The sequence below is a fragment of the Mauremys mutica genome, chromosome 1, assembly GCF_020497125.1.
Source record: "Mauremys mutica isolate MM-2020 ecotype Southern chromosome 1, ASM2049712v1, whole genome shotgun sequence".
NCBI classification, from domain to species: domain Eukaryota; kingdom Metazoa; phylum Chordata; order Testudines; family Geoemydidae; genus Mauremys; species Mauremys mutica.
The window spans coordinates 186,074,215-186,092,690 of NC_059072.1; the positions used below are offsets into that span (position 1 = coordinate 186,074,215).

An 18,476-nucleotide genomic window follows, 5' to 3' on the forward strand; every position below is an offset into this window, starting at 1 on the left:
TCTGCAGCTTGAGGTCTTCAAACCACAATTTGAGGACTTCAATAACTCAGACATAGGTTAGGGGTTTGTTATAGAAGCGGATGGGTGAGATTCTGTGGCTGCATTGTGCAGGAGGTCAGACTAGATGATCATGATAGTCCCTTCTGACCTTAAAGTCTATGAGGTCAGAATTCTATTCACTTGGGAACCCTAAGTTTACTCTATTCTGAGAGCCTGGTGAAAAGGGAACACATACCTGATAACATGTCTTCCAGGGCTATGAAGACATAGCAATAGGTAAATCACATTCCCAAAGGTCACATTCTGAACTAAAACCAGTGCTTTATTTATGATCCAATAAGCCACCTCCTTTCCAAAGTCCTACTACAAGTCAAGGCAAAATTCTCATCAGGAATCAGGTCCTAAATGAACAGACCTTGTTTGTTTAATTTATACATTAACTATTCCTCTTTTGTTGTTTATACTTATCATTAGTTTGTTGAGGAAAGGACCGGAGGGAAGGACAGAAATTTACAACTTGCTCTTGTTTTTGGACAAGAGCAGTTATCCATGGTGTGTGCTAAGTAAGATGGGCCTGAGACCAAAGATGACAAAATAAGGCCTCACTTTGTACATCCTTATTCATGTACATAGTCCTATTCAAGTCAAACAAACCACTTTACATGAGTAAAAGTTTACAGAATTGGGCCTCTTTAAGGACCTACCTCCTGCCCCAATGTTATCTCTGAGGTCAGGTTTAAGGTCAGATTTCTGCATTCCATGCACACCCACAATTCTAAAGATATGCTGGGGAAGCACCAGGAAAAATTGCAAGTGTAAGGATTTTGTACAGTGCTTTCCACGAGAACAAATATTCTGTATTTTCGCCAACACTCACTCACATACAAGGAATAACATTTCTGCTTGAGCAAATAAAGCATTTATTTATTTGGCAAGTGTGAATACTTCCTTTCTTCCGCAACACAAAATGGAGAGATTCCCATAGAAATGAAGAAACGAGCACCAGTACGCTAGCCTGCTGGCAAGAGAGAAGTAACATCAATATGATTTCTAAGCAATGGAGCAACTATGGCAATGGCAAGTGTACAGGAAGGTGGGGAACCAGATTGTACCCAAAGAAAGAGCAGCCATGCCAGCTGAGATCACAGAAAAAACCTGACAGTGTTAGGATGGATAAAATAGAAAGTGCTGAACCTGTTAGCAACGTATTTAGCAGAGATCAACATTTGTATAGTAATTCCAGGGTAATGAATTGATAAAATGCATCAAGCTACATTTAGTAATTTAAACTAAACATTTCAGCAGTGGACAAAGCACGCTCTGGGCCATGCTGTGACCCTTCATATCAGTTCTTTGCCATCCTGAATGCCGAGTCCTAGAAGCGCACTGGCTGGATGGCCTATTCAGAAAGTGTATAAACAAGCCTACGCTTTCTCTTCTCCCCTGAATTTCCCTTCATGCCTCTCTCACTTTTTAAATAGATTTTTGAAGCCTGCCAACTTGTTTGGCTACAGCCCATTAATCCATTAATCTGTTGTATTGCTAAAATGACACTTCCAGAAGCAACACTGCCTGCTCCCTACACAAGACTACTTCTGGAAGGATTGATCTAATGGTACATGCAATCCACTGAGCTGTTGCAGAAGAGGTAGGATAGAGATTTAAAACAATAACTGCTTGTATCATATCCTTTTATTGTGCACCAAGATGAGTTTACCTAAAGAGGAAAGAAACAAATTCACTATGAAAAGACATTGCCTTTTACACACGCACTTGGAAATGCTACTGCAACATGATAATTTTCTCATTTCCTATCTTTGCACAGGAACGTATGCTGCTGTGATAGCTAATTACTGTATGGGAAGTAGAGAAAGTAAATATTAAGTTCCCAGTTTAGCAAAGCAGCCAAGCACATAAGTTCATCTCTATTCAGCTAAACCCTTAAGCACTTGATTAACTTTAAGCACATGCTTAAGTCCCCATAACTTCAGTATTTGAATCAATGGGGCTCAAGCATGTGCATAAGTGCTTTGCTGAATCAGGGCCTAAGGAAGGAAACGCCAGAGTAAAGGAAAGAAAGAGGCAAACTGTATATTTAAACAGCACTTTACTCTTAATGCATTAAAATGCATACATTCCACAGAATCAAAGGTTATCCATCAACAGCAAAACCACATGAGAGATCAAGACCCTGTCAGCACAAATACCCATTGGAAGAATATATTCTAGCTTTATATGTAATCTGTGTCCTCTGATGGGCAACTGTGATCTGGATGAGGCCACGGATTTAATCCTACTGTTGAAAAAGGGGAGTTAGGAAAAAGGGAAGCAGAAGGCTTGAACCTCCATTATAGATATTTTTCCTTATGAAAATAAATACCTCAAAAATGTACGTCCAGAATTATATGGGAACATAAAATTGTGCTTTGTATAGTGTTATTTGTACACGTGTTTATTTAACACCATCAATCAGATGGAAGTGTTGCATTTGCAGTGTGCAATGGGACAATGGATAAAACTGAATCTTGGTATAAAAAGTCACAACTTCCATTGAGGCAAAGAAGTGCACCAAGGCTCAATTTGGCCCAACAAAAATGCTTAATGTACATGTGTAATTATAGCTATTCACAAACTAGAATGGTTGTGAACTTTCCTGTTAGTCTTTGCAGCTTTTTTTCAAATCATTCGTAAAGCTTGAAAGAAAAACCAGTGAAAGAAAATGACATGGAATCAGCAGTTTTAACCCTGACTTCAACTGGTTTATTTTTGGGTGTGCACTGTGGTAAAAGAGAAATTTCATTTTTTTTTTTTTGGAATTGGACCCAATTTCATTGCCAAAGGGAAAAAGAGGGAATTATAGTTATTCCCTGAGCAGACTGCACAAGGATATGGGCAGGGCTGCAAGAAAATCATAAGCACAATTAAAAAAAAAAAAAAGGACCCATTTTCTGCCATACTCCTGTAGGAGTGCAATTTTCTGGTACAACAAAAGCATAAAGAAAAATTACCACCTAAATCTGCACCACCATCATAGCACTGTGTATTGCTACCTGTAAGTCACTGAACTAATGTCACAGCAAGGGAAAGAATAGCCCCTCTCTCTCAAACCCTACTGGATGTTTCTCTCCACTTGAAATTCAGGCCAAGTAAGTATGTTAAGAGTGAGCCTTTAAGGAGGGGGAAAAAACCCACAGGGATATAGCAACTGAGTGGGTGCTGACATAAGTTTTGTTTTATTTCTGACAATGTTTGAGGGTTTTTTCTAAGCAACAATTCAATTATTCCCAAATGTGTGTATGCTTCATTATAATGGTCTTTACTTTTATTTGTAATACTTTTTTTCAAAGCAACTGGTGGCACCATGTTACCCGACGGTGCTACCATCACAACTATGCATCTTTGGGGGCAAAAGTGACAACATGCCAAGGCGGAATGTCAGTGTTTCTTCAAAGTTACTTTTTAGCAATGTTGACAATAAGAGCTTATCTGCAGTTTGCCATGATGTGCTATCCACAAGGCATTACACAACTGTATTTTTTAAAGCCTGTTAATGTACTCAGTGTTGACCTTGCCTCTGCAGTATCTTCCAATGAAACAAGAGAGACTCACATCTATTTTTGGCAATTTCCTCTCATTATTAGTGGTCCAGTGCTGAATTAGTTATCTGCTTCACCTGCCCGCTCCCTTGTCCTATAATGCTAAATCAGAACAAAGGCTCTAGTTGTGTTCCCCATGACAAAAACAGAATAAATTATGTCTTGCTTCTGTAGTTCCAGCAAGCTGGTTAATTGCATTTGTTTCATATACCTCCAAACAGCCTGGTACATTAATTACATTCTGTAACACCAAGCTCCTCTGGTTCCCTCTGTCACTTCCACTGAGTAGTTTAATTGTATTCCTTCTAGATACATACAATTTTTAAACACATGCTTATATTTACATGTCTGTAGTATAATGTTTACAGTTTTTATATTACACACACACACACTCTCTCTCTCTCTCTCTGCAGTGGTTGCCTTAGATTTGTGAATTGTGATAGGTTTCACAGGAAAAAATCCCATCCCTGTAACAAATGATGCTAGAAGTAGGTGTTTTATCAAAATCCTTTTATTGTGAGATGTTGCATACTGATTAGGATGTACATACCATATGCAGAAACTTATTTTCTTATCAACAGGCCAAACTGAAGAGTCAGTTGCAAGGCACATTATACAACTCATGTGAAGCAATACTTTCATGTCTCCTGCTCTTAGCTTTGCATTTGTGTGTTTTGCCTACTGCTGTGCTGTTGGGCAGAGATACTCAAGTTGCCCATGCTGGCAAACAATTTCTACAGTAGGTAAGATGATATCACTGCATGTTCATAGAGAGGCCTCACTTTGATTCTGATATATTAAATGTTTGTAAGCAGCAGCTTCCTGCAACAAAGTTTGCTCCCACAGACAGGCAAAAATGGCCAGTGCCCCGGACTGTGAAATAATCTAGTGTCCAAAAGCTTGTTTAAAGTTAATAAAAATGATCCAAATTAGACAGCTAGAACAAACATTTGGTACCACTACATACCACACACATAGGACTTCTTGTAATATATGCATATGTTCTCCAGTTGTGTGCATACAAATACTGTATGTAACATGCTATGTATTTCTGCACTGTGCAGCACAGCAGCAAACCATGCTTTTTTAAGTGCTTCAATCCTATCCTTTTATTAAATTACAGTCTGCTTGCCAGATAATGCTGATATAATCTTTTTTACCCCTCAGCTTCCTTCACTTGTCCACCACAACAAGCACAGTAACACAATCCCAAAAGAAACCCTCTCCAAAATGCTGCTGAGTTTAATCACAAAAAAATCCTGGGATAATTGGTAAAGAAGAAGAAAAAGAAACAACTCTAAGCAAGAGTATTTGCCTTGATAGACTAGGGGGAGACAGTTACAGCACCTGCACAGAATCCTTTGAATCTCTGAACACTCACATCAGAGATTTTTCCCCAGTAGCAAGCCTGGCTTCCATACTGTACTTTTCTCTAGTAACACAACCCACTTGCACACTACTTCTGATAGTTTTCCCCTCCACCACATCTTACAGTCAGATTTCACACCCTTTAATACATTCCCCTGCCTGATTAGATTTAAACAGATTGTTTAGGAGCTCATAGCTGCAATTTTCTAATTCACTTCACTTGAATCCAAGGAACAGTTACCCTGTTTTAAATCAGTCGATTCTCTACCTAAAAGTTCAGAAAGAGGACCAAGCAAAATAACAGTAGCTGAAACACAGTGTTACCTCCAAGAGATTTACTACTGTGGGTTCTTCGCTTTCCTTTCTAGCTTAGACTGATATTTTTCCATTCATGACCTATTTTCCATTAAGTTGGCAAATAGGAAGGACTGCTTATTGGAAACATATATGCTCCCCTCTTCTTTTTAATTGCTATTTCTTTACCAGAAACAAACTTGATTAATATCCTATAACATTAACGCTAAAAACTATCATCCATGTGCTGTCCCCAATCAAATTCAGATGAAGAGAAATTCTGCAAAAAGAGATGACAGATTTTTTTTCTAGAACTTACCATAAACTTGAAAATATACAAATCCAAAGAGCAGGAGTGGCATCAGCAGACCCATTTTGACATATTAAAAGCAATCCAGATGGCTTGAGACACCAATCCCAGAGTGACACAAAAAAGTACCCAAAAACAAGAAGAGGTAGGTCCAAAAGTTTAGACTTTCCTAGCAGCTAATTAAAGTGAAGGGGGAAATCTTAAAAGCAAAAGCTGCAGATGGCAAGGTCTTGAAGATGACACTTTTAGATCCATCCAGATTAGCAAAGAGAGCTCCAAAGGCTTCTGCTTTGCACACACAGCCTCCTAAATTCCCACCAATCCAGCTCAAGCAGAGGAATTATTCAAGTGTGTCTAAGACTCTCCTTAGGATCCATGGCAATCCAAAGCCAAGTTCTTTCTTCGGAAGACAAGAGGAAAAAGGACCTGATTCCTAGAAAGTGTTCCACAAACTTCTCAGCACTTTGCAGGAAAAACATTGGTTGGGTTTGGCTATTCTGACTCCTCTCTCCCTAATCAGTTCAATCTGCAGAGTTCCTCTCCTAACTTCCTTCAGGGATGGTTAGGCAACATTGTGCAGCAGGGATTTCTTCCCTCAGCACCCACCAAAATACTCCCCTCCGCCCCAACTAGAACTAAAGAGCAAAGTGCTCGAGTCTAGTAAGTCCAACGTGCTGCTGCTGCTGCTGCTGCTGCTGCTGCAGGAGGGTGTGAGCGGCAGGGCTGCCGCTGCTGCCGCGCCGTTGTGAATGGGAAAGGCTCCGCGGAAAGAGCGGAGCTGGGCGGTGAGTGTGTGTCGGGCACAGCGTGAGTTTGTGTGCGAGCGCGGCACCCTCCCGCCGCAGCTCGCCCAGGCAGCCAGACGTCCCAGTCCTCCTCCTCCTCCTGCTCCTCTCTGCGGCGGCGGCGGCCCAGCCGACTCGCCAAGAAGGGGAGGAGAATGAGAGCGGCTCCCAGTCTGCCTGGGGGAGGCAGGGAGGGTGTGGACTAAACCGCTGTACTCCACACCCACTCCTCGAGAGATGCGGGGTGGCAATGCCATGAGGCAGCTCTCGCTCCCTTCCTTTTCCACTCCCCCCACCCACTTGGGTCCGGGGGGGATTTACATGATTGCCCCTCACTGCCTCCCGTTTAATGGGCAGGTAATTTTCTCGGTGAGTGGTTTCCTGGAGGTGTTCCCTACTGAGTCCTCCTCTCTCACGCACCCAGCGCCTTGGAGTGAACCCCATGGTCCCCTCCCCCCGATTTTTCTTCTGCCCCCACCCCCACCCCCTGGGCCAGGTTCGCTTCCAAAACGAACCTGGCCGGCCCCGCAAATGTGTATTGCTGGAGCATTTTGTTCCTTTCCCAAGACACGACTGTCCCGCTTTCCCAGGGTCTGGCCAAGCCCTCGCTGGGGCTCTACCTGCCTCGGCGAGAGGGGAAAAGTTTATCTGATCCTACCTGTGAGCCGCTGGGCGTTAAAGGAGGGGAAGATAGGAAACCCAACAGGGTTCAGCCACGAAAGTTTAGGGGGCGATAGGAGAATCTCAGCCAAAAGGGGGTGGGGGGAAGGCTACAGAAAACAGCGTTCAGTAGGACCGGGGTTTGGGGGTGGGGGAGAGAGATATAAAAGGCAAATTAAAGTAGGCACAGAACCCCCCGACAGAAACCTGCATTAGAAAATCTACCGGCGCAGAACACAAGGTGAGCAGGTAAAGACACAGTTAGATCAAAGGGGTTTGATTATTTCCAGTGTCTTTAGTGTAAACAGTGTGGTTGAGACCACGTGTGATCACAGACTAGCTGGTAGCTATTTGATGTTTGCACTGATGATTAGACAGTGGGTTACAGGAACACACACAGGTCCCTGAGCCAAAAGGAAGGTTGGACGATGAATCTTTAGTTCCCCCTACTGGAACATAACAGGAAACAGCCTTTCTTTGCTTCTTGAATAGCCTCTCTTTTGTTTCGGTTTAGGCCTTTTGTGCTACCCGGTAATCTCCGAGCGTGCTCTTTTGTACACACACGCACCTCTGTATAGCTACAGTGATAGTAGATTATTTACACAGACGTGTATGTATATCATATCTGACTAGAGGATAATTCTGTACACTAACATCAATGTCCTTCTGTTTACAGCACAGTGTACACTCACCCCATGCAAATACTAGTGCTGAAGAACTAGAATAGAAAAGTGTACTAAATAGTCATGGTACTCTGAAAGCCTTTTACACAGTGTGCAAAAGCTTGAAACTAATGTATTACTTTCCATTCATTTTTCAGTTAACATTGTACTGCAGAAATGAACACATTCATCTTGAATTTAGATAGCTGTTATGTTTGTAACAGGGATATTGAGGCTCAAGATTCTTTAAAGAGCTACAACAGAAACCTGTTAAATGGGGAAGTGGGGGAGAGAATTACTATTGCTTCACCAAGATTAAACAATGCTGTCTTGTCAAAAGGACTTTCTTACCTTCTTATGTATGTTTTGCCTTGGCGCATGGTAAATTTGTTCTCTGAATACATCGTATTTTATCATGTCAGTTTACTGTGACATTTTCCTTTTAAATGTACTAGAAGTTTATTCTTTTAGTAAGTTCATTCCTCATTTAAGGAGCTACATTACATTATGTAAATGATACACTGGAGCTTATTTAAATGAATACTTGTGAAATATGTATCTTTTACTGAGAGGTCCAAGTCTAGCTGGAGTTAACTTTAAAAAGTCACAGATAGAATACAAACAAAGTGGCAGTGTAAATGTATTTACAATATAAAGTGTATTGGTTGCCATCTGTAAACAAGCTATAGCTGTTGGATAACACCTATATAGCAACTCCAACCTCTTTATGTAAAGCCTGGAACTACATTATCCTATAATATGCCCTGCAGATAAATATATTTTTAATACATCTAAAGACTATTTTGTATAGGAGGCTATAATTAAAGCCAATTAGGGCAAGGTGATGAAAATGGTCGTCTTTGTCAATGTACTTCTGAATTGGCAATCCTGGAAAACCATCAATCACCTGTCTTATAGAAATATGTAGAACAAGACATGAAATATTAATCTTTTCCTTTGCAGTGGACATTTCAAGGATTCTATCAGTTAAAGTTACTGACTTATTATAGAAAAGTTAAAATCAGAAATGGGCTTACACTGTTTTTCTAATAAATGCAAACTATTTATTTGAAATACACCAAATCACTTTACAGTTGTTGGTACAATCTTACAAACCCTTAGCCACACTGCTTATAATTTATTCACTGGAGCATTCCCACTGAAGTCAATAGACTGCTTAATACAGGGAAGGCTGGTACTACTGCTTTTTAAGATTGCCAAACATGTCCCATTATAAGACCCGGTTTTCAGGTGCTTATAACTTTGAAAATTTCAACAAAAATGTTTAAACTTGGGCAAAGCTGGGGGTCTGTCTCAGTCTGAATTGGTTTAGAAATTTCAGCCAAAACGGTTCAGCAATTTCTAAGAACACATTTTGCCAATATTAAAAAATCCTGGCAATCAGCTGAGCAGCTTTGTAGCCACATGGTTTGGATAAGTGACTTGAAATTTGGCAGGGTGTAGCCTTTGTGGCAGGGACGTTCCTTTTGCATTCCCTGTGAAAATCCACCTAAATTTGGACAAGTTATAAATCCTTGAAAAAAATCGCAGTTTGCCCATCCTGTTTCAGCATGGGAAACATTCTAGATGACCTCCTGAGGAACCTTTCAGCCCTACGTGTCTATGATTCAGTGCTCAGCAGAGACATGCTAAGGTTTAGCATGTTAATTCCCCAAACAATCCATCTGTACTGGGCATGTTCCAGCATGGATTAGAGATTGCTGAGTAGGATTTTCCCTGCAGTGGCAGTTCCCGACTGGCTCAGGATGTGCCAGGTCTAGTCCAGGCACTAGAAGTGAGATCACTTCTCTCTCCTGTGTTCTCAATGGTCCCTGTGCTGGGCACAGGCAGTGAGAACAAGGAAACTGGCAGAATTGAACAGAGTTAGTTCAAGTAACAAGTGTAGGCAGTAGATCTAGTGGATCTAACTTTACTGATGACCGATGTGGGCGATATGATATCACCTTATGAAATTTAATTGTTGTCAGTTTGCTTTTTTAAAAACCTAGGAAATTACACAGAGAGAATATATGTTCAAAGAACATTAAGTTTTCCAACTGAAGCACTCAAAAAAGTTAGGAAATGACAGAATTAAGATTGCCCTGCTGCATCCCCAAAGCAGGTCCTCCTGTACACTGAATACGGCAGGGGTCATGCTGAAAAAATAGTATGTGATCATGTAATTAAAGACAGTCTCAAGGGGCCTGAATTAAGATTCCACATGCAACCTTAATTCTGGCTTTTCCTAACTTTGGGTGTTCAACTTCACATAATAATGCTCTTTGAATCTATTTTTTAAAGTGTAATATTGGTAAAGATTTGCAGACTCCATTCCTATATTTAAAAGTTTCTCTTCACCCCACTGAATTGCAGCCCTCTTTTGGGTGTCAGGCTAGTTAATAGCACAGCTCAGTACCGGTATATCACACAGCAGTTTAGGACAGTACACATGACCTTAGGCAAGCACTCACTCTCAGTTTTCTTTTTGCAAAAATCTCCCTATCATAAAATCATAGGACTGGAAGAGACCTCAAGTGGTCATCTAGTCCAGTCCCCTGCACACTTGGCAGGATTAAGTATTATCTAGACCATCCCTGACAGGTGTTTGTCTAACCTGCTCTTAAAAATCTCCAATAATGGTGATTCTACAACCTCCCTAGGCAATTTATTCCAGTGTTTAACCATCCTGACAGGAGATTTTTCCTAATGTCCAAACTAAACCTCCCTTGCTACAATTCAACTCCACTGCTTGTCCTATCCTCAGAGGTTAAGAACAATTTTTCTCCCTCCTTGTAACGACCTTTTACGTACTTGAAAACTGTTATGTCCCCTCTCAGTCTTCTCTTTTTCAGACTAAACAAATCCAATTTTTTCCAGTCTTCCAATCAAAAACTTTACTAAAGGCAAGATATACCCTGTCTACTGCTCCCCGCCCCCCCCCCAATCCACAAGGTTTGCTACCCTGTCAAAGAAAGCTATCAGGTTGGTTTGACAAGATTTGTTCTTGACAAATCCATGCTGTTACTTACCTTCTAGATGTTTGCCAATTCATTGTTTAATTATTTGCTCCATTGTCTTTCCAGGTACAGAAGCTAGATATCCAGCAGAAACCACAGGGGAGAACTGAGGTAGGTAGCTCTCCAAAGTGGAATTTGGCCAAGACCACTCACACTGTTGTTGAAAGTGGCATGAGATCTTCAATGTCCACAAGTGTCCAGGACATTATGTAACCAACACACCTCCTGGGTGTGGTGCTCTGTCCCATCTAGTGGAACTGAGACCACATAGAGAGAGATTAATGAGTCTGCTCTACAGCCTTAGCTAAGGGCAGTACGGCTTTTAGATCATGCAGTAAGCTCCAGAGATCCCACGTTCAATCCCAACAACCAGAGTCTGTCGGTGTTATAACAACTCTTTAAATCTCATCTGAAAAATGGCTCACTGAACTGCATGCTGCCTTCCTATGACTGTTCTCAATATTGGTTTGTTACTGACTCAGCTATAGGCTTCACTCTGTATGTATGGCATGAAAGAGAGGTGAAAGGCATACAATGGGTGGAGGTTAGTCAGAGGGCCATACTGAGGGGAAAGTTCCATGAGTAGTATGCTCTGTCTCTGCATGAGTTCCTCTCCTCTTTGCAGTCAGTGAAATGATGTTCCTCTCCATGCATCTGAGGGCATCAAGTCAGTTACGGGATGTCAGGGACTATATATTGCATATTCCCCCTTTAGGTAGTCAGGATTTATAAAATGTATTTACCATCATGAATTACTGCTACTCAAATCAGCCAACAATTCTCATGGTGTAGCTTTTCCACAGTGAGTGGGAAGATGGATAAAGCAGAAGGGAGAGGGGATCTCTCTCTGTGTATAGACACCCAGTGCAGAAAGAAGCCATATTACTGGATGCAGGCTATGTATAGAGGCTACATCCTTCCAGTGGAAGTTCAGTGGATTTCAATCCCAGTCTCCACAATTTTGGCAAACTATGCAGTTCCCCAGACTCACTTCAGAAATGGCTCCACCTTCAATGGAGGAAAATGTGACTGAGTAATGGAAGCTTAAGAGCTGTGGATCTTTCTTTCCTTTTCCAAGGTGTTTCCCTTGTTTGGTAGGGAGCCACCTGTTTCATCAACACCACCACTTCCTGAATCATGTGAGTTGTCCTCAAAGTGTTCCCATTCAAGTACTGAGCAAACCCAATCCTACTTAGCTTATGAGGTGTCATATAGTGTAAGACCAAGTTGGTATGGTTGTAGATGAGTTAAAATATGCATTGGCTATTAGTTTTGGGAGAGTACAGTAATGTTTAGCCAGCATATATCGAGCAATGTCAAGACAAGAAAAAAACTGAATTAATCTAACAAGATTTTTGACACACATTGTACGGTACCTCTAGTTTCTGCAGCCACAATTCATTAATTGTGTAAAAGCCTTTCAAAGATCTATAATATACTTTTGTCACAATTTTTGACTGTTTTACCTACAAAATCATATGGAATTTGCTTACTTTTTAAATGACATTTTAACAGGCATATAGGCACAAGTATTTATATAGTAATTAAAATGATAACACGTAATGGACAACTGTTGAGGGTTGTTGAGGGTCTTACACTCTATTCATAACTCTCCTAGAAAAGAAAATCTGCTGCAATCAAGAGAGTAAAAGAACTTGGCCCCAGTGCCACCTCTTGTGGGTTGTGGTGGACAACACACTGTCCACAGAGATAAAAAAACAGTATGCTTTCCTGGCAACAAGGGATGAGGAATTTCACCCAGAGATGGAAGAGGAGAAGCAGTGGGCTGGGAGGATCCCAGGAGGAGTGGGCCACCACTCCCAAGAGGAAATGAAGGTGTCAGTGATTCCTTTCTAAGGGGGACTGAGGCACTCACCTGCAGGCCTGACCTAGCATCCTGGGAGGTGTGCTGCCTTCCAGGAACCCATATCTGAGATATTATGAAGGGATTGCCAAGGATCATCCAGCCGTCTGACTACTACCTGATGCTGCCCATCCTTGTGGGCACTAATAACACTGCGAGGTATGACCCTAAGCAGATCAGAAGTGACTACATGGCTCTGGGAACTAGGTGAAGGTGTTGGTGGCACAGGTGGTTTTCTCATCGATCATTCTGGTCAAGGGTAGTGGTCTGGGCAGAGACAGACACATGCTGGAGGTAAATATGTGGCTGTGTGAATGTTGTCACCAGGAGGACTTTGGCTTCCTCAACCACGGGATCTTGTTCTAAGGAGGACTGCTGAGCAGAGATGGGTTTCACTTGTGAAGGAAGGGGAAGAGTACTTTAGGATACAGACTAGCTAACCTAGTAAGCTTTAAACTAGGTTCAATGAGGGCAAGGGACAAAAGCCCACAGGTAAGTCCAAGACATGGAGACTTGTGTGAAGGGTCAGAATCTGGGAGGAAACATAGGAAATCACAGCATAGACAAAGAAGCGACAGGAAGGAATATTGAGGGGAAATTAATAAACATTATAGATGTCTGTGTTCTAATGCAGGAAGTAAGGGGAATAAACAATGAAGTACTAGAAATACTAATGAAATAATCACAAATACAACATAGTTAGCATCACAGAATCTTGGTAGGAAGAATTGGAATCACAGAAACTTGGCCTGCTCAGGAAGAACAGGGGGGAAAGGGAGGTGGTGTTGCATTTATATCCAAGAGGTTGAGATAGAAGTGAAGGCAGACGTGTTGAAAATCTCTGGGTAAAGATAAAAGATTAAAAACAAAAACAAAAAAACCCAAGGGTGATGTCATGTCAAGGGCCTACTTGAGACCACCTACCCAGGAAGAAGAGGTGAATGAGACTATTTAAACAACTAACAAAATCATCAAAAGCACAAGACTTGGTGATGGGGGACTTCAACTACCCAGACATCTGTTGGGAAAATAATACAGCAAGGAATGCATTGGAGACTACTTTTCATTATAGAAGGCGTAGAAAGTGACTACAGGAGATGCTATTTTGGATTTGATTCTGACAAACAGGGAGACACTAGTTGAGAATCTGAAGGTGGAAACCAGCTTGGGTGCAAATGAATAATAAATTACAAGAGTTCATGATTTTAAGGATAGCAGGAGGGAAAGCAGCAGAATAGAGACAACAGACTTCAGCAAATTCAGAGAATTGGTTGGTAATATCCCATGGGAAGCAAGTCTAAGGGAAAAAAGAGTTCAGGAGAGTTGGTAGTGTTTAAAGGGGACAATTATTAATGGCACAAGAGCAAACTATACCAATGCATAGGAAAGATAGGAAGTATGGTAAGAGGCCACCCTGGGTTAACCAAGAGATCTTCAGTGATCTGAAACTCAAAAAAAAAAAGGCATCAAGAAGGGGAAACTAGGTCAAATTGTAAAGGATGAATATAAAAAGAAACAAGCATGGAGTGACAAAATTAGAAAGGCCAAGGCACAAAACAAGGTTAAACTAGTTAGGGACATAAAGGGTAAAAAGAAATGCGTGGGAAGAAAGAGGAAGACCAGAGACATGGTAGGCCCATTACTAGGAGGGAAAGACAACAACAGAAAATGCAGGAATGACCAAAGTGTTAAATGCCTTTTTTGTTTCAGTTTTCACCAAAATAGTTAGCAATGATTGGGTGATTAACATAGTGAACATCAGTGTAAGTGGAGCAGGAGCTTAGGCTAAAATAGGAAAGGAACAAGTTAAGAATTACTTAGACAAGCTAGAGGTCTTCAAGTCATCAGGGCCTGGAGAAATCCTTAAGTATTTTAGGATAAAACTGGCTGAAGAGATCTCTGAGCCATTAGCGATTATCTTTGGAGGAGGAGAGAGATACCTGAGGAAAGATAATGGAGCAAATAATCAAATCAGTTTGTAAGCACCTAAAAGAAAATAAGGTAATAAGTAACAGTCAACACAGATTTATCAAGAACAAATTATGTCAAACCCATCTAACATCCTTCTTTGACAGGGTAACAAGCCCTGTGGATGGGGGGAAGCAGTAGATGCCATATACGTCTACTTTAGTAAGGCTTTTGAAATTGTCTCATGACCTTCTGATAAACAAACTAGAGAAATATAGTCTTTATGAACCTACTATAAGGTGGGTGTACAACTGACTGGAAAACCATACTCAGAGTAGTTATCAATGCTTCACAACAATCAAGCTGGAAGGGCACATTAAGTAGGATCCCACAGGGACCTGTCCTGGTCTGGTTCTATTCAATATCTTCATAAATAATTTGAATAATGGCAGAGTGTACACATTTATAAAGTTTGCAGATGATACCACGCTGGGAGGGGTTTCAAGCATTTTAGAGGTTAGGATTAAAATTCAAAATGATCTTGACAAACAGGAGATAAAAACTTTATTAAGTAAGATGAAATTCAATAAAGAAAAATGCAATGTACTGCACTTAGGAAGGAATAATCAATTGCACAAGTATAAAATGAGAAATGACTGCCTAGGAAGGAGTACTGCATAAAAGGATCACGGGGTCATAGTGAGTCACAAACAAAATATGGGTCAATGGTGTAACACTGTTCCAAAAAATGAACATTATTCTGGGATGTATTAGCAGAAATGCTGTAAACAAAAACACAAGAAGTAATTCTTCCACTCTACTCAGCACTGATAAGACCTCAATTGGAATATTGTGTCCAGTGCTGGGCATCACACTTCAGGAAAGATGTGGACAAATTGGAGAAAGTCCAGAAGAGAGCAACAAAAAAATTCTTAAAGGTCTAGAAAACATGATCTCTGAGGAAATATTGAAAAAATTGGTTTTGTTTAATCTGGAGAAGGGGGGGACATAAGAGTCTTCAAGTAAAAGGTGTTATAAAGAGAAAGATGATAAATTGTTCTCCTAAATCTCCCTTGCTGCAATTTAAGCCCTGTTCTCCAGTGGACAGGGCTTAAATTGCAGCAAGGGAGATTTAGGTTAGACATCAGAAAAAACTTCTTAACTGCAAGGGTAGTTAAGCACTGGAACAAATTACCTAGGGACGTTGTGGCATCTCCATCATATGGAGGTTTTTAATAACAGGTTAGACAAATACCTGTCAGGGTTCATCTGGTTAATACTTAGTCCTGCCTCAGTGCAGGGGACTGGACCAGATTACCTACTGAGGTCCCTTCCAGTCCTACATTTCTATGATTCTATGATTTTGCTGGTTGGACAGAGTCCCAGGAATCACAAGTACATTTTAGTAAAAGAATGTATTATATGTAAAAACAGGCGAGGTTTTTTAAGGGAGTGGTAGTGGGAGAGGGAGAGTTGTCAGGGGAGGGGTGGAGTGTTCATACAAGAATTGTTTACCTCTCTAATGACTGCAAGACTATATTTCCCTATTTAGAAAAAGGTGGCAGTATACTGTCCTGAGAGATATGCTGAGCTGGAGTTACGGAGAGCAGTAGCGTTTTTACAACAGAATACAAATGTCATTCATTAGAACTCTGTGACTATAACCTACAACAGTACTGGCTAAAATTGATAGTCTGCAGTAGAAAAGGTACAATATCTGTCATCATAATAAATACAAAAAACTATGTTTCAAGAATGTTGAGCTCGTATTGACTGTAAACTCTTGAAGGCAAAGCCATGTATAGATAACTCTGAGCACAGAAGACAAAATTTCCCATATGTTAGCTGTTTAAACATACAGAAGTCCTGATTTCTGCATTCTTATAAAGTAACTGCACACAAATAAGCTGTTACCAATTGCTTGATTTTTCTCAAACTTAATCAACAAGTGACATTCTTTGCAATTTCCAGGGGCTTTGTTTGTTGATAACTCCTATTGAGAGCTAGATAAATCAACGGTGAGAGAACAGTTGGCATTCTGCCAACCTTCCCCCTAACTATCTAGAAGTAAAAATTTCTTGTAGATACTGTATAAGAAAATCCCAAGTCTCCTTGTTCACCGTTTTTCCTTTAAGCAAGAGGATTTATATAGACAGTACAGTCTAAACTGCAGTCTTTACCAGTCTATGGCATGCTCACAACACTAGAAAACAAAATAGAAGGTATTTCTAAACTAGCCACTCTGGAAAACTGCAAAGAGAATTTAAAACTAGAGAACTGCACACTTCATTACTTCTGTAGACTGAGCTCACTGCACACACCAGGGGCTCCTTTCATTCTTCCCCACAAGCTCCATGTGTTCCACCCTCCCATCCCGCACTATTTTAGAGGCTCCATGCATCCCCTTTGTCCCCTCACTCAAGCCAGGGGCTCTGTCTCCCCCTTTCCCTCCTCCCCTCCATGCCGGAGGCTCTGTGTATCACCCATTCTCCCCTCCTGTCCCCTGGTCCCTCATTCTCCCCTTCCCCCCATTCCAGGGTCCCCCATTCCTCCTAACATAATTATTTATTTTATGTCTGGGAGACAGACATTTAGGATGTCAACATTTTAAGATCTGTTGGGTCAGTGGGCAGAGTTTGTTTTGGGGTGGTTGTTATGCTGGAAGGTCTTAGTGACTGCAATCAACCAGTTCTTTGATCAGCTGTCGGCAATTTCAGACCTGATTGAGGCTGATGGCTATGCTAACCAGATGCCAGAGGCTCCATGTGTCTCCCAATTTCCCTTTCTGGTTTTCCAATTTACCCCAAAAATCAATATAGCATTCTGCCCTTTGAACACTCCCTGAAATTTTGGTATTGATTGAATTCAGGGGTCAGAGATTATCTATTATGTTACATCCTAACAGACAGACTGACAAACAAACAAACAGAGAAATGCCATCAAGTTGAGTTGTAGGATCTTGTTTTGCTTGACCAAATAAATATTCTGAATGAAAAATTATATATATCTGAACATTTCCATGCAAACAACCACAAACAAACTTGTCAATGGGGAGCATGAGTAATGACACAGGATGATATTTTAGATCCCCAAATGTTCAAGTTCTAGGATATCATATTGACAAAAGAGATACAGTATTGATTTTCTGTCTTGTGTAGATGAACCAGTGCTTAATAGTTTGAAAGTTAATATTCAAGAAGAACCTATTTACCTATGAAACAGTTTGAGGATATCATAGAAAAATGAAAGTAAAGAGTAAAGTTGGGAAGACAGTCAATCTCTCTGATATATATACCCATGCCAATTACAGGAACTGAACCTGGCAAGCAGCAAAATAAATCATGGACATTCATTTTGTGGGACAAACTCTTAATTTTCCTGGATTTTAGCCCTACCACAGTCTAGCTGGGAAGCTTTGGCCCCCATCAAAAAGAAGGCTCTGAAGAAAAGGTAGAAAAGTCCCACCAAATTGAAAATCATGCACGAATGGAAAGGCCAGATCCTCTTTTGATAGGCTGCAGAAAATCATGTACCACAGAAGACTATAAGTCAATTTTTTTTTAAAGACTCAGAAAAGGAAGACTCAGAAATATATGATTGGTCAGCTGTACCTTGGAAAACTTGTGTTGCGGCCAGAAAACCTTAACTCTGAGGCCAGACTTCTCTGTGAGACCTCAGTACTGCTTATACAAATTGTTTCAAATCTCTGCCATTACTGAAATTAGCTCACTTGAAAATTGTACTAATAATGCTTTCCCACCTTTGTAAAGTATTCTCCAAATGAAAAAAATACAAAGTATAAATCATCACTATTGCACGTTTTCTGATAGGGTAACAAAGGCCCAGGGGAGTCATTGGAGAGAGTTGGGGAGTTGCAAAGAGTTAAGTATCATCCACTATTCATTTAATTCGCTCAAGTGTTTTTAGTATATTTTACTGATGTTTTACATGAAGGAAAGCTGTCCTGCACATACATGCCTGAATAAGTTAGCTACAAAGAGCCAGACACTAA

General features: G+C 40.7%; 1 protein-coding gene across 5 annotated transcripts in view; it reads right to left on the reverse strand.

Annotated features, from left to right (window-relative positions):
- Window positions 1-18,476, reverse strand: part of ROBO2 (roundabout guidance receptor 2) — an 855,475-nt gene that overhangs the window by 614,556 nt on the left and 222,443 nt on the right. Inside the window, exon 1 of one of the 5 annotated variants that reach the window (XM_045002134.1) lies at window positions 5,578-5,705. The exons of the other annotated variants lie outside the window; for them this stretch is intronic. Within the exon in view, the coding sequence (XP_044858069.1) occupies window positions 5,578-5,632 (55 nt within the window). The 5' untranslated portion in view covers window positions 5,633-5,705. Of the gene's footprint in view, window positions 1-5,577; window positions 5,706-18,476 lie in introns of those variants that run through there. 5 annotated transcript variants of the gene reach the window in all.